This window comes from Epinephelus moara, chromosome 4, assembly GCF_006386435.1.
Source record: "Epinephelus moara isolate mb chromosome 4, YSFRI_EMoa_1.0, whole genome shotgun sequence".
NCBI lineage: Eukaryota > Metazoa > Chordata > Actinopteri > Perciformes > Serranidae > Epinephelus > Epinephelus moara.
The window spans coordinates 17,903,035-17,925,020 of record NC_065509.1 but is presented as its reverse complement, the minus strand read 5'-3'; the positions used below and the strand labels follow the sequence as shown (position 1 = coordinate 17,925,020).

At 42.5% G+C, this 21,986-nt stretch overlaps 1 protein-coding gene across 5 annotated transcripts in view; it reads left to right on the top strand.

Annotated features, from left to right (window-relative positions):
- LOC126388861 (glutamate receptor 3) overlaps window positions 1-21,986 on the top strand; it is a 170,557-nt gene that overhangs the window by 137,387 nt on the left and 11,184 nt on the right. For 2 of the 5 annotated variants that reach the window (XM_050042193.1, XM_050042190.1), the window contains exons 9-14: window positions 2,226-2,330; window positions 4,260-4,466; window positions 6,685-7,058; window positions 7,598-7,796; window positions 20,576-20,823; window positions 21,587-21,701. In XM_050042193.1, coding sequence (XP_049898150.1) covers window positions 2,226-2,330; window positions 4,260-4,466; window positions 6,685-7,058; window positions 7,598-7,796; window positions 20,576-20,823; window positions 21,587-21,701 — 1,248 coding nt within the window. Of the gene's footprint in view, window positions 1-2,225; window positions 2,331-4,259; window positions 4,467-6,684; window positions 7,059-7,597; window positions 7,797-20,575; window positions 20,939-21,586; window positions 21,702-21,986 lie in introns of all 5 variants that reach the window. The other 3 variants (XM_050042194.1, XM_050042192.1, XR_007569795.1) reach the window with 2 other exon arrangements.

Sequence of the window (21,986 nt, the reverse complement as noted above, 5' to 3'; positions counted from 1 at the left end):
CACAAACGAACCACACCAGACCACCTCTTCAAGAAGGTCTCAGTCCGATTGTTTTGGTGTGCACCCGTCTGCCAGAAACGAAGGTTTTGAATCAGGCCTGGTCGAACCAGCAGATGGTGGGACACTTTGCAGAGTGGGACTGTTATCTGTTAGAAAACTTTTGTCCAGAGCATCACTCACATGTTTGAGTTAGCTCCTCCATGCTTAAATTGAATGGGAATCAACAGTGATGTGATCTCCAGTAGGTGTTTGAAAAGCCTGTGCACTTTACCGCCTTTGTGACAAGGCAAACTACTGACCATCGCTAACTGGGTTGCTTTTGCGTTCTAGTGTGGACCGAGATATTCGTAAATAAAGGCTGTGTGGAGAGACTCATTTTTTTTAAGGGGAAAAATATGTGTTCTCAAAAATCTCTGTATACATGTAGACACACCGTGAGATAAATGATTGAGCATGATTGTGTGAAAACAGAGGGGAAAAAAATCAAATAAGCCTCTACCTCCGCTTATTAAAGTACTGAGGGCTTTTGCAGTCATGTGGGAACAGCAGAGCTGACAGGACAGTGCAGAGTAATGCTAATTGCCTATCTCTACCTCTGTTAGGTAGCAGCACTGATGAGCTATCCCAAGCTTCACAAGCCACACAAATCACACACAGCCTGCAATCTGATAGCTAAAACTGTCCTATCAAAAGAATGATATAAGACCATTTCCGTGCCGTGTGATGGCGCAGATAGGATTTTTGGTCCTCTCCTGACAGTAATTACCATTCAGATAACCAATTACTATAAAGGGGATCCAAGAATTCCTCTGGCTCCTCTTCAAAATGGTAATTCCCAGTGGTACATTCACATTATAACCGCTACCATATGATGACCTCTGGTTTTATTTCATAACCTCACCCAGTTCCAAGCGACAGCTGTGAATTTCTCGTTAGCTGGATAAGTGTGGGCTCAGTCTGATATGACATGTGATTATGCCGCCTGCCTCCCAGGCCTCTAATGCCCACACTTCAGTTAGCATCACAGGGCCCTTACAGCCATCCCCGCACAGCCAAACAGGGAGAGAGTGGGAGAAAGGAGGTCAGTGGGAGAGAGTGAAGAAGGGAGGGAAGATGAGACAAGCCGGGCAGCAGTTTGTCAGGACCTGGAGCCCCGGTCACCCCACTGACAGTTAGAGGATGAAGGTTCTTAGCTGGGACTGTCACCAGTGATGTATGGGCTGATATCTGTCCCAGCTGCTCAGGGTGAAATCAGGACTTTGCCTCTGGAGCAGCCCTCCACGACACAGCTCCCCCACAGTGTCGTCCCCCGAGCAGCACTTCTCAAATATCACTGTTGGACAAGAGCAGGGGGAATAAACATTTAGAGCTTTCTCCAGTCTGGCAAGTGCACTAAATACATCCACAACTGTAAGCACAGTTTGGAGCTCTAGTCTGAGAAGTCTGCTGCTTTCTAGCGCCTCCATTTGGTGTTTAAAAACTTTGCACTGCTATGCACCTGTCTGGCCCCAACATTTTAAAGATCTGAGGCAAAAAACAAAACAAAATGCGGACCAGATGTGACGAGGAAAATCCTCGCCAGCAACAGTTAGATTATTGGCAGCAACATATGCAACACGTTTCATCGTGAGCCAGAGCAGCCATTATTTCAGATGGGCAAACAAACACTTGACATTGGTTTGACTTAAGCATCTGTACAGCAGAATACAGAGAAACTGTGATGGCAGGACTGTGTAGAAGAAACTGTGGAGGCACTGGGATATTATGCTAAATTATTAAATACGTATGCAGTTCACAGGCCTGAGTATCAATTATTTACCATAAAACCTGGGAAGCTGAAGGTGGTGGTGGGGGGGGGGGGGTTGAAGTTGTCTGCCGTATGCTCAGGCAGTTCAGTTGCTGCACATTTGGCTCTTTCAACAGATCATAAAAACCAGTAGTATATTTTCATTACATCTTTGATCACGACACTAAGTGCATGTTGGATGTAGAAATATCAACTCTAATTTTTTCCATGCTTAGACGACTTTCTGACGTTTTAGCATTCTGCTCATTTACTGCTATTCTGGATGAACTTTAGGGCAGAGGCAGCAGGCCTCTGGGAGATGTAGTGCTGTTTTAATGAGCCCTGCATCATGGCAGTAATACTCAGAAGTGTCCCTGCTATATACTGCGTATCGCCAGTGCGCCGGCATGCAACACTAACTGCTGTTTTCTCTTTGCAGATTGGGTACTGGAACGAGTACGCACGATTTGTAAATATTATGGACCCGCAGGTCTCCAACGACTCCTCAGTGGAAAACCGAACGATTGTGGTCACTACTATTATGGTACACTTTCCATGCAGTTTTAAATGTTTCACGTATTCTGCCACTCAAGGTCATGGTGTTGATTCCAATGAGTGATACATTCTGTCCTGGGCGGGTAGAACCACATCTTTTTTGTGTTGCTTTCCATCCACTCACTACATGTTGAAACAGTCGGTCCGTAACGGGGGAGTGTTTCAACTGTATCCGTGTGGGTGTCAAAGCATTTTGATTTTCCATACTTCAGTGGCCTGTCGTAGCAGTGACATCACAATAATGGTATAAATGATAATGGTTGACTCCATCAATTACCAAAAAAAAAAAAAAAAGCATACAAACGCATACGTAAGTAGACCTGTCTGTCCTCATCAAGTAAATGTTCAATGACACTCGGGATAGACTGGCCGGAGAATGACTAGAGGATGATACTGCAATGGTTTCTCGAGCTGGGCAAAGCAAAATAAACAGTATTGGAGGAGGGATAAGCAGGTGTGGTATTTGTCCTCGTTATTGCCTCTCCAATCTATTTTGTATTGCTCCTACATGTGTTCTGTGTTGAAGTATAACTTCCAGTCAGTGATTTAGGGAGGAATCATGTCGCTGGGAATCTTCCCAGACCCAAAGAATGATGAACAAACAAAATACCTTCCATTTATTTATTTTCAACTGTATTTACTCAACTAAATGTTTCAGGCTTATTGGATAGCTCCCACTGCGAATATATTTACCGACTGTATAATTACCTGATGCAGTACCTCAGTCGCTGCGAGCAAACATTTTAAAATGGTAAAAGAAAGAATGTTTGGAAAACGATAAGAATCTGTGGTATTTATGCACAGTTAGATTTCATCTGTATTCCGAGGCATAAGCCGGCGTCACTCCATAGCAAGAGGAAACATTTAACATCTCGAGATGAGAAATACAGTCAGGAGGTAAACACGTGTTAACTCGAGGGGAACACTCAATGGATACAAGGTGAGGGGATACGTTCAGCACAGAACAAACAAACCATTGCTCTCCCACTTGCACTCTAATTGTGTGTGGCTGTAATGACAATGCCTGCTCTCCTGAGCGGTCCTATTGTTTGATAATGATGATGTGCTCAGTAAGAGAAAAGACGAAGCTGCACCAGTGAAAAGTTGAAAAGGAGAGGAAAAATAGCACGCTCCTGCTCTCCTGATGTAATTATTTCATTTATGGAGTTTTTCTTTTCTTTTCTTTTCTTTTTTTTTTTTTTTTTGCATTTTTCTGGAAAGCAAATAACGGCTCTTTTTTATCTTTTATTTTTTAATTTTTAATTTTTTTTTTTTTTTGGAATGAAACAGCCTTTAACTGCGCATTGGTGCAATGTGCTTGAATATGTTGAGATACTATGGGCACTCTCTGATCCCTCTCCTGTCACTGGCATTTACTTATGAAACCCATCCCCATTCCCATCCCCACCCACCTCTGAGCTGACCCACACCTTGCCTACCAATGACTCCCAGCCCTATTAAAACTCATTCTGGCCCCTCTGTCTTCTCCCGCAGAAATGAAAAAACTTCCTTCCCTTAACCCTCCTTTATTATACCACTGAGTTGCACCCTTGGGCTCAAAATGGGTTGGGTGCATTGGGCTTGGTGTCTGCTGGCTGCCATGGCTTGATGAAAGCAGTGTGACCACATGACCACGCTGCTGTTATCAGAGTATATTTGTGCATTCGCGGGGCATCATCTGTATATGCATGACTGCATGGATGTGGTTATAGCAGCTTATAATATTTTGAATCTCTCTTTGAGTGTGAGAAAGTGTGTGTGTGTGTGTGTGTGTGTGTGTGTGTGTGTGTGTGTGTGTGTGTAAGTGTGTGTAAGTGTGTGCACGGGCACATATGGGCGCATGTATGCATATTTCTGTGTAACTGAATGTGTGCTAGGGCATGGGAGTGAATAAACCAGCGTGTGTTTGAATCAACAGGAAGCTCCTTATGTGATGTACAAGAAAAATTATATGCATCTGGATGGGAATGACAGATATGAAGGCTACTGCGTCGATTTAGCATCTGAGATTGCCAAACATGTTGGAATTAAGTACAAACTGTCTATAGTAATGGATGGGAAGTACGGAGCCCGAGACCCCGAGACCAAGACGTGGAACGGGATGGTGGGTGAACTGGTCTATGGGGTGAGTACTGGGAGCCTCAATTTCGCTGATTACATGACAGTTTGCAAGGAACTTCAACATGAGAGGAGATCTCATTTTTCTGTCTTAAGGTTATCACCAACCCGTTGTGAACTCATCAGCTATTGCCCAGTTCAAAGTCTAATGCTGTCTCAGGAAGCTCAGCTGTGAGTGAATTTGTCAGATGCAGCCTCAAGCACTGGGGGAGTTGGTGATCATCTTGAGACGGAGAAAATGAAATCATTTCTCAGTGCTGTTCACTGCAATTAATCCTTCTTGCTTAGCATAGAAAGCTCTCTCTCTCTCTCTTACAGGCGAAAAACAGAGGTAGGTACATGAAAACAATGGGTCCATATGGCAAACACACTGTAATCACTTTGATGAATGAAAGATTGTATGCCTTTGAAGTGATTGTGTAATTATGTTCAATGTTTGATGTGTATGATGAGTATGCCACATTGTAAATTCACAGCTGAGAAAATCTGCTGCAGAATCAACAGCTAAACGGCGGTTTGCGGTTAGAAACAACAAGATCCATATGTGTTGTGCTCCGTAAAGGTTGAACCTCTCACATTAGGGACGGGTCACGCCGTGTTTTACATCTGACAGAGCGCTCGGGCTCTCGCAACACCTCTGGCATTCTAAAACGTACCCCCCCCCCCTCCACTCCTTTCTCGCCTTTCTTCAAGGCCACAGTAGTTGAACAGGGGCCAAATACAAAATGCATGAGGGTTAGGCTTCCTCATCTGTTCAATTTCCCAACTATCAGCTTGAGAGATTGCTTGGTTTGATGTGCTATCGCCACCAAATTATCTTTCAAATGGGAAAAGTCCACTCCCTGCAGATGGAGGGCGAAAAAAACATCCCGCTCACGTCGCTGTCAAGTCTTTCCAGACCTGTAATTTTAAAGCAGGTGGTCCGGGACTAATAGTTTTGTACATTCTGACCTTTTGACCAGTAAATTAATTTGATTTTAGTTGTCTTTTAAAGGTTAGGCCGCAGGCTGCTCTTTATTGCTTTGTTTCCCTCAACATTGATTGAGTGCTGCTTACGCCTGCGCTAGGATTAAATGGTTATAGCCCCTTCACAACGCTCTGTTGACAGGGTAAAGAAAACAGCCATGTTTATTGGGTCTATTTGTGTTGCTCCTAGTTTGACCTTGTAGGAAACATTTTTCCGCCTCGCGCCGCTTCAATCCAATGTTTTCTCAATTTCGACATAAAAAGACAATGCGAGCACAATACAAAGAATTGTCCTCCTTTGAAGAGGAGCAGTTATTTAATTAATCACATGCACACTCGCTGCAGTAACACTGTCTAATGTGATTAATTATTTTCTTCTGCTTTTACAAAGAAACCCATTGTGATTCCTAAAAAGGCAGCACCACCTCCGTGGATGTGTTTTGATAGCGTAATGTGATTGAAGCAGCAGAGCAAAGGAGGGAGATAAAGAGAAACAGCTTGGAAAATTTAAATAAATAAATAAATAAATAAAGCTAATGCCAGAATAAGCCGTGTTTGGGAAATCCAAGCCTACTGAATGGCATGTGATTAAGTTTACGCAGCCAAGGCTTGCTGATTTTTTTGTATACAGCAACCTCTTTGCTGTATGTTCGGCAAATTGCAGCCATTACACTTGTTTAAAAGACATCAGATGAACTCACTACTTTCTTTTACTACGCTTTTTTTTTGAATAAGGTATAGCTCAGCTCGTTCAAAGGAATCATACAATTGAAAACTTCTCCTCTCCAGTTTCTCCTTTGGTCTCGATTAAGGAAACATTTGGTCAAACATGACTCAAACACCCATCTGCCTCGGTGGATTTTGTCCAAGCTGTCTCTCTGAAAGTCTTGCAGGGCCCTTGTGAGCTTTTTCTCCTCCTTACCTCCCAATGTGGCAAAATTTCTGTAAAATTTAATGGTGATTAATTAAAATTAATTTTACACTTTGAATCTATTAGCTAACATCCCAGGTCGTAGCACTGTGCAAATCCTGCTCTGCTTTTCCTGTGCATGTGCGTGTGTGGGGTTTTTTTTTTTTTTTTTTCAGCCTTCAAGTGTCACAGCCGGTGGCTTATTTCTTTTAATCTTGTGTAAAATGTGTGATAACATTGGTTTATTCTTCCTCTGCAGCTCCAGTCTTTCACAACACACACATTTAAAATGACCCGTTTCTTTATGCAGGTCTTGACTAACGCTTGCTGTGCATGTCCCTGTTTCCAGAGAGCAGATATAGCTGTTGCACCTCTCACCATTACTCTGGTTCGAGAGGAGGTGATAGACTTTTCCAAGCCCTTTATGAGCTTGGGCATCTCCATTATGATAAAGAAGCCGCAAAAGTCCAAGCCCGGCGTTTTCTCCTTCCTGGATCCGCTGGCCTATGAGATCTGGATGTGTATAGTGTTTGCCTATATTGGGGTGAGCGTGGTCCTGTTCCTGGTCAGTCGGTTCAGTCCTTATGAGTGGAACCTCGAGGAACAGGACGAGACCAAAGACCCACAGACGCCCCCCGATCCTCCCAATGACTTTGGCATCTTCAATTCTCTCTGGTTCTCACTGGGCGCCTTCATGCAGCAGGGCTGTGACATCTCCCCCAGGTGGGTCAGCTTCAGTACACACAAGGAGTGCAGATAAAAGCAGAAACAAATACTACGTAAAATTTTAACTGCAAGTGATGAGATGCGTTTTTAATAGATACACAGAGTCACTCAAGCATCTCCACGTCCTGCCCTCTTCCTTTAGGTGTTCATTATTTGAAGCTAAACTCATTTCACATTTATTGCAGCCATTATATGTATAATTGAGTTTGTCAGTTTGTATGTGGAAATTATCATCAGCAGAATGGCCTCATCAATACTTTCTTTAGGCTATGATTTGAGCTTTGACCCCTAATTGTTTCACAGCCAATTACAGCCTTGGATTAGAGTTCATTTCAAACAGCGTGTACTACTTTCCTCGGAAATGTGCTGCTTTAGCGTGCTGACGCAGCGCCAGGTTGAGTTACAAGGAAATTTTGATTACCAGTGCAATTAGGTACACCGAGCACAACTGTTAGCATCTTAGCAGGCTGATGGGCGCCACATGTCAGTGTGTAATTACATTCTGTGTTTCCCCGTGTTCAACCTCCCCCTCGCAGGTCTCTATCGGGCCGTATCGTCGGTGGTGTGTGGTGGTTCTTCACCCTCATCATCATCTCCTCCTACACAGCCAACCTGGCTGCCTTCTTGACAGTGGAGAGGATGGTCTCTCCTATAGAAAGTGCCGAAGATTTAGCCAAGCAAACAGAGATAGCATATGGCACTCTGGACTCAGGCTCCACAAAGGAGTTTTTTAGGGTGAGTAGTACCAGAAAACAGTTTCACCACACAGCACCTTCTGCCCACCACACACTCTGAAAAGGCTTTAAAAGACTTTGACATCTGACATCTAATGACAGTGTGTCATAAGTTACAGACTTTTTAGTTACAGACCATAATACCAGCTATGCACCAAATGTCTTTTCAAACGATTTCACTGTCACAGACAAATTTCCAATGCCAGAATGGTGTGCAGTTCTGTGATCTCAAACATTTGGTGTGAGGTGGTCATAAAACTCAGTCCGAGCTGTCTTTAGTCAGTCTGTTTCTTGTCTTGATGTTTCAGCAAAATCAATCATGTGTATGGTCTGAGATTTTTTTTCTTGGCTCATGCAAATACTGAAGTTCAATGGCATGAAGATTGTAAGCAACCAAAAGCTTCACTCTCTCAAGCACCAAACAAGAAGCACAAGACCAAGTAGACAGTAAACGTGGAGGGGACTCCGGGGAGGCGCAAGAGCGTAAACAGCTCTCGGTTCTCTTGTACTTTGAAAAAGGAGGAGAGACTGGTGGAGTTATGAAGTGGACAAGAATCCGTGTTAAATTAAGCGTGTATGTGATCCACTAACCAGCCTGTATTTCAGTGAGAAATCATACTTTTTGAAACTGTTAGCCTCAAAACCCACAATGTAAAATGTGTACGCAAATACAGTTTATCTTTATAGATTATATTGATGCTGAATTGACAAAAGGGCTGTCAACATATGATACTTTTTTCAAGAGTTATGTATTTTTGCAGTCACGTAAGGAATTAATATGTTGTATTTCTTAAATGGAGTTTGGTGTTGTGTTTTCTACCAGGAGCAGTGATCAAGATCACAGGAGCACGCCAAAACTTTAGCCAAACTCTCATGATTTTATTCAAATTTTTCTGTGACAGTGAAAGGCTGGCATTACCTTTGCTTTAAGATCAAATGTCCAAAAAAATGCAGCGGGCCAAACATTTTTGCACTCAGGCTTGTTGCATCATAAAGACGACTTTGTGTAAAGTCCTTGATAAACTCCTCCTTGCAGCTTTTCCATTTTGTGCCTTTAGTACAGCACTCTTGACCCGCGCAAGATTGCTCCAAATGAGGCATGTTGACAGAGAAGCAGTTCTTGAACTCTTATGACATGAACGTGAAATTTATGCGGCAGAACTGCAGTGTGCAACCTTGAGGCACTGGGGCTGTCAGCAGAAAGTGTGATAACAACGTGAAAGACTCAGAGGTGATAAAAAACAGGAGGCTAATCAAAGCACCCACATCAGGCTCAAACTCAGAAGGGTCAGCTCATGAAATATAATTAGCTAGCTGGCCATGGCAGGCAAATTGGACCTGATGAAGAAGAGCCCTGTAGGTCAAACAGAGCAGTCTGAAAGACGGTTCAGATGGAATAAGCAATATGTCCGTCGGCATGAGGGACTGGCTTGGCAATTAAGTCATAAATTAAGTAAAATCTGAAGCAAAACTATATTAGTCTCTGAAAGGCGGCCACATGCTCGCGATGCAGGAGTTAAACGGCACTGCATATCTTAAAGGCGATCAACGCTCGGCTTTGAAATTCTTGGATATCGTAGCTCGTAGCGCGGCTGCATCAGCAGTCCAATCCTTTGCACTTGCAGAGCAATAAGTTGAAAAAGAATTAATGAAACAACACTCTGCTTGTGATGACGAAAAGGCAATATGACAGTCTTTTATCCTACGCTCCCTCATTACTCATCAGCAGGAGAGAAACAATTCATATGTTTCACAGCTGCAGCCTGTTGGCAGAAAGAGCAATTCATTTGTATTACCCCTGGGTTGAATAGCTCAGAACAACAAAATGCAAAATCAAATCCATGTTTTTTTCCCTCCAACAAAGGACAAGATAGCATCTGCTTGAGTTTGATATTTAGAAGTTGTGCTTCTTAGGAGCCGGTTGTAAAAGGATGTATACTGCGAAGATAATATATCGTGGGAAAGGCGGCACATGACAGCAGCACTCTATTCTCCATACAACACCTCACAAAGCCTGTCATCACTTTCCCTTTCATCATGGATGCTGCTCAGGTGCATATCCAGTGCATGTCTTTGTGTCAAAGACATGATAGATGCCAATTACAGTTGAGGTGACAAAGGAGCCACCTTGGGTCTGCTTGGTGGAACAATCCGAGAGAGGTGGTCGGGGAGTCGCAGTTTTGCTGAATTCTGCATAATGAGTGTCCTAGTTACATCCCTGAGTCTTCAAATAGGAAATGACATGTGTGAACCGCTACTCCAAGGGACTTTTAATTAAAGCTGTAGAGGGCTGACAAGGAAAAAAAAACACACTGATTAATAGGAGTTAAAGTTCTATTTCAGATCATGTTTTTCAGGAAATACATTCGGGCTTAATTAGACCCATACGGCATCAGCCAGCTGGAAATTTTAAATCAAGTCCAATGTTTCAAACAAGACATATGTCATCATCTCTGAACCCCCCTGTCGTTAATTTTTGATGATTTCACCTGGTGTATTTTATTAAACTGCCTAACAAGTCGAACAAACACCATCATGTGTGTAAGATATTCTTTTTCTGCTCCCTTCCTCAGCAGAAAGCAAAAAATAAAATGCAGTAGCATGGATATGGCTTGTAATAACAAGCTATAATACCTTCAAACTCTCATTTTGATAGCTCATGTTTTCAAATCTGTTAAATTATCTTATCGTCCTCCGCGCTTTTAAGATACTCCTCAAAGGCTGTTCTTTTAGATCCTGAGAAATTGACAGTTTTGCCCATTATGTGACAGTGACAATATTCACATCACTGCGTGCGTCTTCATTTGGCGGTGGGAATGTGGAGAAGCTGCGGAGGAATTTTGAAAGAGGGAGGTGTTGAGTGGAGCCCCTAGGAAGACAAATTCTGCTGCTCGCAACCAACTAGGACAGCTGGCCTGGGAGCCCGTCGACGTGCCCGGTGGAAGCCCGAATGGCTCTCGGCGCTTGGCAGAGCAGCTCTACCCGCACTTGGCTCCTCTTCCCCAGACTGCCCTGCTTGTTTGGGCACCCTCATCTCCTCTGTCTCCAGCCTGTCTGTTGCTTTACCTTGAGACAATGCAGGATAGCTTCAAGCTTTGTGCTGCCCTTCCTCAACATAGCAGCTGTCATGCGCCACTGCACCACTGTGATTTGTTTCATCATTTTAATTCCTGTCATGGATCTTTTCATGCAGTCAGTTGGATATTTGTGTTTTGGATGATTAGAAAATGATGAGTTGTACCAGCGAGGCCATGTTTATCCTCTTGATGAGGTTTTATTCCATCAAAAGGCTTGGCTCGGTTACATTTCAGATTGTACATCGAAGAAGAAGCTGAATCGTAATAATGGCTGAGATGATAAAATGGGCTGATGTGGCTGTTTAATTACGTGTAAAGACCGGGGTGAGACCATCAAAGACAACCACACTGCTGTCCCATCATGCACCTCATTTAACAGCGTAACAATGAAAGAATGATAATTGCGCAGAGAAATGAGACCGCAGCATTGTTTTCTGTTCTCCCTCAAAAGATTATGCATCACCCAAAGCCTCGACGGCAAACATCATGCATCTTACTGATCTGTAGGTGTGGAGGAGATGGGAACAACAGCTTGAGTGCAGTCACCAATGCATTTTACTAAGCATGAAAATCAATTTCACGTCTCAGCTATCATGGCACAGACACTATAGCTTCTGCATCGTCCAACACAATATTTAATAAGTGGCTTTTTTTTTTTTGTGTGGAGCAGACCTGCGTTAGGCCGGGGTTGCATGAAGAGAAGCAGGCAAAGAGATTTACACAAGAAATCCTAAGGTTGCCCCGCAATCATATGCAGCACAGTGTAGCACAATTCCCCGAGCTCTTGTCACTTTGTGTTTCAATACAGTGCAGAGTGAAGGGGAGGCTCCTATAAAGATTAGAGCCGGTTTGCATAAAAGAGAAAGCTGACAAAAGTGATGATAGACTAGTGCGAGATAGGCGTAACCTCTGAGGGAATGCACTGTCCTCAGAGGGCCTTGTCGAACTTTAGATGAGCAGCAACAGCAGGCGCGAGAGGAGCCTTTGGAGTCCAGCAACAAGCATCAAAGACGAGCAATTGGTATTCAGGGCGTAGCATGTGGCACTTCAATGACAAAGTACAACCCCAAGAGCTTCAACTTTCATTTCTGCATACTTGAGATACAGGTAGTCCTGGCATACAGGATATTGGGGAAGAAGTGGTGATGTCCACAAACAAAGTGGAAAGGAAGTGAAAGTAGAAGGAAATGTAGTGGCGGGTGTTTGGCGATGGCATTTAGATACACAAGCAGTGGAGCGTATGTGGGAGCGGCCATAATGAAAGCAGCCTGCGACGCCAAAGGAAGAATAAAAAACAGGCTGCAGTTCGGAGGGCAGTGGACGGAGGTCTGGAAATGCTGCATAACTGAGAATCAATACAGATTAAGTGGTTATTTAGAATGGAGAGGGCAATTGCTTTGACTTTGGACTTTAATCACTTGTCCCTTCTCGGACATTTTAATGACATTTTCGGGGGGGTTTCTGGAACAACAAAATCTCCGATCTCTGGATTTATTAATGATCTTTCAAAAAATGTAGAAAAACAAATCTGTCTTGTCTTTCTATCTTCCCTTCGGCTTTTCTTCTGTCTTTCGGTGCATCACGGGAGACTTTGAATTTTCTGGCCATAAGTATTTATCCTCTAGACTGTGAAGAAATACCTACAGGGTATCCTGTTTTAGTGTATGGAGTAATGCTTGTATCCTCTCAGGCAGTAGTGGGCAAATAGTGGCCTGTGGGCAAAATCTGGCCCTCCAATAAAAATATATGGGCTGAGCAAAAAGGGTTTGCATCACAGCTTGAATGTGATTTATTTAAAAACTGCGCTGTGGGAAACAGTGTCAATACAAAGCTAGTGTTAATCTCAATAAACATGACCTTGTAATAAAAACAGTGCAAAACAAATTGGATAAACTACCATTTTTTAAAGTAAATGACAGTAGTACCTTTAACTTCAAACAGTTTTAATGACACGGCTTAGTCGGCAGCCCCCGACTAAGAATTTTGCTAGTCGACCAGTAGTCGTCATTTAGAGCCATTAGTCAACCAGTCGCCTGCATGTTTACGATACTAATCCAAGCATTAAATGATATCTTTTAGGCGGGGCAACACAATGGTTTGAGTTGAAGGTGTGAGAAAGAATAGTATCAGTAACATTGTTAACACTGTGCTACATTACAGAGAAATACAAACCGTACTAATGAACCTTCATTAATATAGGCCTATATTTTATCTACAAGTGCACGTCACACACTGAGCGAGCCGCCTGCTAATGATGCTGTCGGCAAAGCAGCAATGATTGTGCTAAGTGGCTAATGGGCATGTAGCTACTTCCATGTTTCACTAAGTGGCTAATGGGCATGTAGCTACTTCCATGTTTCAGATGATACGTCATGTTTTTAGTCGACGAATGAAGATGAGTTTACATATCACCTTGGGTTCGTCCTTCACCTTCTCAAAATGATGCCACACTTTGGATTTCCTGCCCGACATAACTAGCCTGTGGAATAACCACAGGTACCAGCCCTGTAACGTGACTCCTGTCTGACTGCTGAGTGTGGCCACTTCCTGTGTCTGTCCTTTCAAATTTAATTCCCACATGTTCCATTCTTATAGGTTTTGATTTATTTTGACAAGGTGCAGCTCCTAATAGAGTTTCAAGTTGTTGTTGTTGTTGTTGTTGTTTTCTGCAACTAAGAAATCTTGCCGACCAATGACCTTTCTGGTCGACTAACATTTGGTCGACTCTTAGAGGGCAACACTACAGATTTGCATCTCACAAGCACAAAGAGGTGGCTGTCTAAAAGACATAGCAAAGCACAGTTACAATTATAAAAGACAATAAACATATTAGTCAATAGAATAAAATAGCTAATGAAATAAGTAATATATGACAATAATATAAGTGGTGTTGGTATAGTACGGACATAAAAAATAAATAGAAAAAAATACTAAAAAATAAAAAAGGAGAGGGCTGTGGTGAGCAGAAAAAACTGTAATACATTTTTAAATGACGTTATGTCCGTAACCTACTCATCTCTTTTATTGTGGCAGGAAGTGACATCTTTAGCAGCCAGCTCTGCACACTCTCTCTTTCCCCTCAGAATAAGGGGATGATTTCCCTCTTTCTGTTACTTTGAAATTGAAGGCAATTTTTTCAAACTTTGGAAAATTCCTCTCTAATATTTCTGCAACAACAACAGTACTTTCATTTAACCGCAGCAGGTTCAGGCTTCTGTTTATAATGTGGGATAACCCAGCAAGTAAATCTTCACTCTTGCAGTGCGACACAAAACAACAGTTAGCATTGAGTCATTTATTGACACTTAAGTATCTGGGCTTAATGTGTCTCATATTGTTGTTTTCAGCTGCTTCAGGCAGCTGTTTTCACTGGATAAGCCCTTAAAACTGACACTACCTGTCCAACACCGAACGGCAGACCGACAAAATTATCTGCTAGCTGGTGAGCACAGTGGAGTGTTGAGCAGCTAAAGAGCCACAACGTAACAGAGCTGAAACAATGAAAATTAGACTTACATTCGTAAAGTGGCCAGAAACTCTACACTCGAACATCTAGTGCAAATGTTACTACATAGCTGCTGGATCTGTAGATATCGCTATAAGAACTTAAAGCTGGAGTCTGCTATTTTAAGTCTTTAAAATAATTTTTAAATTCAGCAAATTTTGGTCTGCTAGATGTCCTGTCTGTGTGTGCACTGAAAAATTTCTGTAAAAACTGCTCTGTAACTTGGAAACAAAGTGGCTCAGACCAAGCGGCACAACACCATGGCGGCTATTCTCCTTCTTTCTTGTCCTCGCCCAAGAGCAGAGGAGCTACACCATGATAGTAATAAAATGCACATAAAATCAGAGATATTACAGAGCTTCTGAAGGAGCAGTGCAGGGGTGTATTTGTTTGGGTGTTGAGTTCAAATATCAACAATTTGTCTCGTGAATTGCAGACTCCATTTTTACGGGTATACTATGCAGGAAATGTCGGTTACTGTTCGGAAACAATATTGCCAGTGAACCCCAGATTCACTCTTGTATTGGAGCAAGATTTGTCTGCTTGAAGTTTTGCCTCGCAATAGTTTGGTTTTTTTCAGCGCCGGGTCTATGATCTTTCTAGCTTCCTCTTGGATGCGTGCTGCTTATAGTGTGGCACCTGGTTGCTACCTGTCCTCACCTGCGTGCTGCTCCCAAGAATGTCACAAACATAGCCACACAATAAGAAAATAAGAAAATCCAGGCAGAGGGCAGAGTCTCTGCGGATAAATACACCACCACACACTTCTAGTGGGTCATAAGTGATGATTGAGAGGGATTACTTTGGTCTATACATTGTCTTTTGGGAAAATCCTGTGTAATATACCTTTAAATGGAGATAATAATGTCAGTGTTGTGTTCGCAGCTTGTTCTGCTGCCTCCAAGTGTCCAAAAAAATCACATATTGTAGATTTAAGAAGTTATATTTAAAGAAAAGATATTGCAGGTTTGAACTGCCCTTGGAAAGTATGTTGGTTCCTGATTTAAAATTGCTAGATATAACAGTGATGCTCATTGCCAGTTGCTGACCCCTGCTCTAAGGAAACCTTCATTTGTATGTGCATGCATTAGAATGCCTGAGTGCCTGTGCGTTCATATCTGCATTTGTGATTTGGATGTGTTGATCTGAAAGATTTCTCCCCGGAAGAATAATAATAAGGACCCCACAGTTTTCCCCTGGCTTCTCTCAAACCTTAAAGGCAGGTACTGTTCTCTTTATTCCTCATTTTAATTCACCAGGCTGGAATAACAGAGCAGAGTTTGTCTTTATGACTATTACAAGACAGCAGGAAACTCGCTGCTTCAGACACATTTGCAGGAGGAACACCTACACAGATGATGTAACCGTGTCGCCTCGGTAGGAGGCTTGGCTGAGATCGACTATTTAGGTACTTCATTATGAACAGAGCAACGTTATGATTGCTTTCGTTTAATTTGAAGACATTTAAAGGTGGGAGATTATGCTGTTTGCAGGTTAACATGCACTCATGTTTCTTTTTCACTTTATACAATAGCTATCAAATGTAACCCCACCCTGTTAATTGTCTGGAAGCTCATTTTGAATACAGCAGTATGTCCTAACGGGGTCATTATATGGTGTGAAGGAGAGCCACACGTACAAAGCTGTATTTATGGCGGTCTATAATTGCTCAACAAATTGTCTGTTCATTGATGATGGACTTTCACCGTCATTATTCCCTAATTGAATTTTAAATGACCACTGTAGACCGGAGTGTGAATGATTACATTTAAAAGGAGATGAGAGTCGACGTTCAATGCATTATGTTCACATGTGAGCTGTATGTGTATGTGTTTATGCGTGTGCAGGCGGTCAATAATCAAATATCTCTCCTTCCCTGCTGGGCTTTCTCACTGTATCTTGTTTTCCCTCTCTATCAGGATCTGCTTTCTCTGGTGACTTTAGTTGCAGTGGAATCGGCCTATTTAGGTTTTGGTTGCACTTGGTCCCCGCTCTGATATTGATGAATTGACTTCATAAAGCACTGAGGCAGCACACTCTGTCGTCAGTAATCAATGCCCAGATCCATTCTTTTCTCTTCATTTGAGGAGGCGCCTGGAGCTTTCCCTCTGCCGAGCAGATGAGCCGCGGGTCTTTGGGGAAATTGTCCTCTAAACTAGTGTCCTTTCCATGATGTCTGACACATGCAAATTGAACACATTTAACGAGACTGTCAACAAAAACATCACATCTGACTCTGACTGGCCCCCCCGTCCGCTGCATTAAAATAGAATGGCCGTCACCCCAACTTCAAGGCTTTTTCATCTGTGCAGAGGACATTCATCATGCAGACTTTTTAATTTGTGTTATGTTGCTGTCTCATTTCATCCTCACCCTTGGCCTGATGCTCTATGACAGATGCCTACAAACAAATTGTATGCGATTACATAAAGCCAGTAAAGCACTTTCGTTGGGTCAGGGTTAATGCTTTTGTTTATTAATAGAAATGCATTAGAGATGGATGCTCTTGTTAAGGGGGCTTTTACCAATTGAGGACAGTGATGAGTCTATGTGCTGATCAGTATGTTTGGACATGCAGAGCCAGAGAGCTCAGTGTCCATGTGCAGTTATCTAACTGTACTTTATCTTCAACTTGAACTACCTACAGTACATAGTTACTGTTTTTCTATCATTCCTAGTTGACTGTACGACCCGTTAACAAGCTACAACCATTAATTACTGGCTGATCGATGAAGTTTATTTTTTCTATTTGGAGCAGTTAATCTGTAAATGTCAGAACATAGTGAGAAATGACCATTACAGCTTTCCAGAGGCCAAGTTGATTCATTTTCACTTTACTTACTTTGCCCTAGAAACTGTCTATAAAAGACATTTGAGAGGCTGGAAGCAGCAGATGTTTGGCATGTTTAACCACGCTAGCCTGCTAAAAATGCTGGTATGATGGCATATGAGGGCCATTGTTGTTATAAAAAAGGAGGAAAAATCGTGTATGTGTTTGTGGGGAGTGGGGTAACCAGTAAACGGAGAATCCCAGCAAACTTTGAAATGTTGAATGGCCGATCATTTAACTCAGTGAAGACGTGCTAGTACGGCTAAACAGTAGTTCCAAAATGAAAGTTGTACCAATGTTATGGGCCATCAGCTCAACGTCCCTCCTGAGCATCCTTACATTGTTGTAATACGCAATGTACCCATTATGCATACAATATTCTATGAGGTAGCGCCCCATGAATGCCTTTACATACTTAACGAAACATTGTGAACTCAACGTAAAGCATCGGCGATTGGGTTTGGAAACATGGAAAAGAAACACAGTGACGATGTACCTTAACATGACTCAGGGTGCTTTCATACCTGCCCTGTTTGGTTTGGGTCAATCAAACTCAAGTTCATTTGCCCCCTAAGTGCGGTACGTTTAGGCAGGTGTGAACACAGCAATGGCACTCAGGTGTGCGCCAAAACAACCGGACTGAGACCTTCTTGAAGAGGTGGTCTCAGTCGGATTACAAACGAACTCTGGTGCGGTTTGTTTGTGGTGAGAACGTGTTCTGACCTCGATCCGAACCAACTGCAGTCACATGACACACTGGCTACGGTTACATGATAGCTTCTCATTCGGAATGAAATAAATCTGAATGAAATCATTCGGAATTAAAGTCTTTTCAGGTAGTTTACATGGGAAATATTCATTCCGAATGAGGGTTTACATGGGAGATCAGTTCAATCACCTTTATTCAGGTCTGTGCAAGGTTTGGGGCAGGGAAGGTTTCTGATTGGATAGGGGGCGGGGCGGATGTTACGTGTTTACGTTTACCGGAAGAAAACACTGTAGTCCTCGCTCCGGATAACAAGATGCTTGACGACGCCATTCTTAGAGCCTTTTTCGGGCGTGTTTTGCTTATATTCTTGAAGCAGCAGTACAACAACAAGCTTGTTCTGCTAATGCTTCGTCTGTTGAGGAGGAGAAGAGAGGTAGAAGGTTGAAGAAGGGAGATAGAAGACCGTGCTGTGCCGAATGGAAACCGGTGAGTGCAACAAGTCCGACTGCTCTATCTCAGCCCGTTGCTATGCAGCCCGTTGCTATGCGCACTATATACGTCATCGCGCCAGAAGGGCAAGGAATGGAGCATGCGCAGAAAGACCGGAATGAATTGAAAGAGGAATGAGTGTATACATGCACACAAAATTCTTTCATTCGGAATGACAAACGGAATAAACCACCCCCTTNATCCAATGTATCAAAACATTGTTTTCTAGTTGGAGCTGCGCCTCGTTTTCAAACTGTATGGTTTGATCTGGTCCGCTTGTAAATGCTGCCGTGAGAACACGAACCAACTCTAGACAATTATGCAACTGTGAGAACACGAACCAACTCTAGACAATTATGCAACTTTGTAACAAAATTAGTCTCTGATTTGGACCAAAGCAAGTGAACTCTAGGTCTGAAAGCACCCTCAGAATTCACTAAAGGTTCACATAGTTTTGAACACTGGTGTCCTGGGGAAAGTCCTGTGTTTTGTGACCCATCCATCACTGTTTGTTCTACACCCCTGTCAGTGCATTGGTCACGTGACAGCAGCCTTCCAAAATACATGGGTTATAAACAAATGTCCGGCTCGTGATTATGTAGGAAATGTATGAATTTTGCTCCTTTACTTTTCGTAGGAAAGCATATGAAAAGTGCACAAGAAAAGCCTGAAATACGACATTAAGTGTGAATTCAGCGGCTTTGTACAAACAAAAGTTAACTAAGTCTAAAAAGACGCTGACTAACAAAGGACATGACCCTCAGTCTACTGGGTGAAAGTCATGTGCTCATGGACTTTGTTGCTCTTACAACGCCTGACTTTCTGGCAGAAAAACCTGCAGGCATTTTTTCTTTTTTATGGAGATTGTGTGTGTGTGTGTGTCTGTGTGTGTGTGTATGTGTGTGTATTAACAACTTCATTTTCAACCTATAATGGCCCTAATACACCATCTTATAAAGCACCACTATCAAGAAGAATATTTATTTTGCTCTTTACTTTGGTTTACAAACAAATATCCATTCTAAGATGAAAATGGCACATAGATACACTCTACATGAATATATTGACTCATCATTCAGATTTTAGTATCTGTAAACTGATGACTTGCTGTGAGGTTAAAAACACTGCAGGGAAGTATCTCCAACAGATGCTGGTATATCAGCAGCTTGTCCATGTTCCATCGACAAACCCTTTGGTTGACAGTAGATCTTTTGATTCTGACAGTTCTTGAAAACCATCCAACCCCCTTTCGTCTTTCTCTGGCCTTTACTAAAAGAAAGCATATTTTTTTATGTGGGATCCAGTCTGCAGTACACACAGTGCCACTCGGGAGCTGGCTCATCGCTGCTTGGACCGGGATCTGTTCAAAGTGTGAAATGCCTATGCCAAAATAAATCCAGCGGCATTGAATAATTTAATTGATGCTTATTATAGATAGCGCTCAACTCCCACAGATTTTACAGGCTCGCTAAGCCTGACCCCAGGCGCTGGGAAGAAGCTCATCTGTGTCACTCTGTGATGGGTTGCCTTGTGTCTGTGCAACCCGCTTTCTTGTTCACTTCTCTTACTTCTCATGTGCATTGCCTCGGAGTCACAGCAGAGATGTTACATTAAGGACAGTATCGTGAAAATGAATAACTGTAATAAGTTCTGCAAGTTAAATCAAGACCATAAAGGCTCAAATTCTCCAAGAGACTGGTCTGAAAGTTTAGCAAGTTTGCATATAAATCATGATTATCCACACTTCACTGACACAAAAGTTTAATTATCTGAGATATTTTTCTCATAACCGAGTCTACAAATGCCAGTGTGTCTTCTAAAACCCAATTTGCACGACGCTATATACTGCACAGGTGATGAGTGGTCCTCATTCACACTTGGTGAATCTGAGCCTCAAGCTGCAACATAATATTTGAGGAATACATCTATGCCGATGAAGAGAAATGGATTTTGTAAATTTTTGTACTTCATGATCCTACAAAAGTCCACCAGCTATATTTTCTGGAAGTATTTAAAGATATCACTGCCGCTTTTCCAAGATGTCTATAAATACTTCATGACGCCAGTTTAAACGAAGTGATCATTAAGCACAAAAATCCTGCAAAATCCATTAAACGTGCATGATGTTTCTTGCATTTTTTTCTAATCCGCTTCTCCTTTCCTCCCACAGCGATCCAAAATAGCAGTGTATGAGAAGATGTGGTCATACATGAAATCCGCTGAACCCTCAGTGTTTGTTAAGACCACGCCCGATGGCGTAGCCCGGGTACGAAAGTCAAAGGGCAAGTTCGCCTTTCTCCTCGAGTCCACCATGAACGAGTACATCGAGCAGCGGAAGCCCTGCGACACCATGAAAGTGGGCGGAAACCTCGACTCGAAAGGATACGGTGTGGCGACGCCCAAAGGCTCAGCATTAAGGTGGGTGGAATAATATAACAATATCCTCCATGTTGTTATAGTATTCCACCTACCCTGATGTCCCCCTGTTGTCATTCTCTTCTCTTCCTCTTCTTGTTTTTTTATGGACACAGAGGTAACGGTAGTATGCCTTTCAATGCACTTGGATACAAAGGATAATGTTTTTTAAATATTTTATATTTGTGATAAGAGCTGCTAATTTCTAGTTGAAGGATCGAATCTAGACGATAAGGCTAAAGCTAACAATCATTTCATATTTATGTCTCTCTTACTGTTGCTTTTCTCTCTCCTTCGATCTCTCCTTCTGTCCCGTGTGCTGTCCTACCTGACTGTTGTGTTGTCACTTTTAATTTAACAGTTCAATGGTTTTTCAATTTAGCCTTTAAAAGCTGCGCTGTCACTTGTGACGAATGTTAATTGCATGATGTTTGTTGTTGTTACTTTTCTTCTCAATGACAAGTGTCCCCATCCCGCACACTTCAGTTCTAAACTACGTAACCCTTCATGCCACCTTTTCCAAGATTTAACACTGTCTTTACCTTATATGAGCCTTTCTTATCTCTCCATATTCCTTAAATTCTTAAACAATTTGTCCTTTCCTAGACCATTCTGATTAACAGATTCTGTTGCATAAGCCCCCCTGCTTTGACAGTGGTAGTCTCACTACCATTTATCGTTATGATGCTTGGTACAATTATTACTTTGCATTAGATTTCTCACGGACCTGTGCATTTTCTTACAAGTTATGTTTTATCGTTTCAAGAAATGCTGTTAACCTGGCAGTTTTAAAACTGAATGAGCAAGGCCTCTTGGACAAATTGAAAAACAAATGGTGGTACGACAAGGGAGAGTGCGGCAGCGGGGGAGGTGACTCCAAGGTCAGCCTCGATGTCACCACAATCGGGTACCATAGTGCAGAGTAATCGGCAAGGCTGTTACATCAACCCAACCATAACCAAACCAAATGTCCGCCCCGACCAACCTGCTGCTGCCCCACGGCAGATCACCAAATTACCTGCTAGTCTGACCAGACGCTTTAACAGCTCAGATCAAACTAAGGAGCCTCTGATTAGCCGACAGAAAAATGTTATTTGTGGTTACTGAGACTGGGATGTTCACAGAATAGGAATAAGATTAGAGTTTTCTGGAGATTCTCAGAAAGG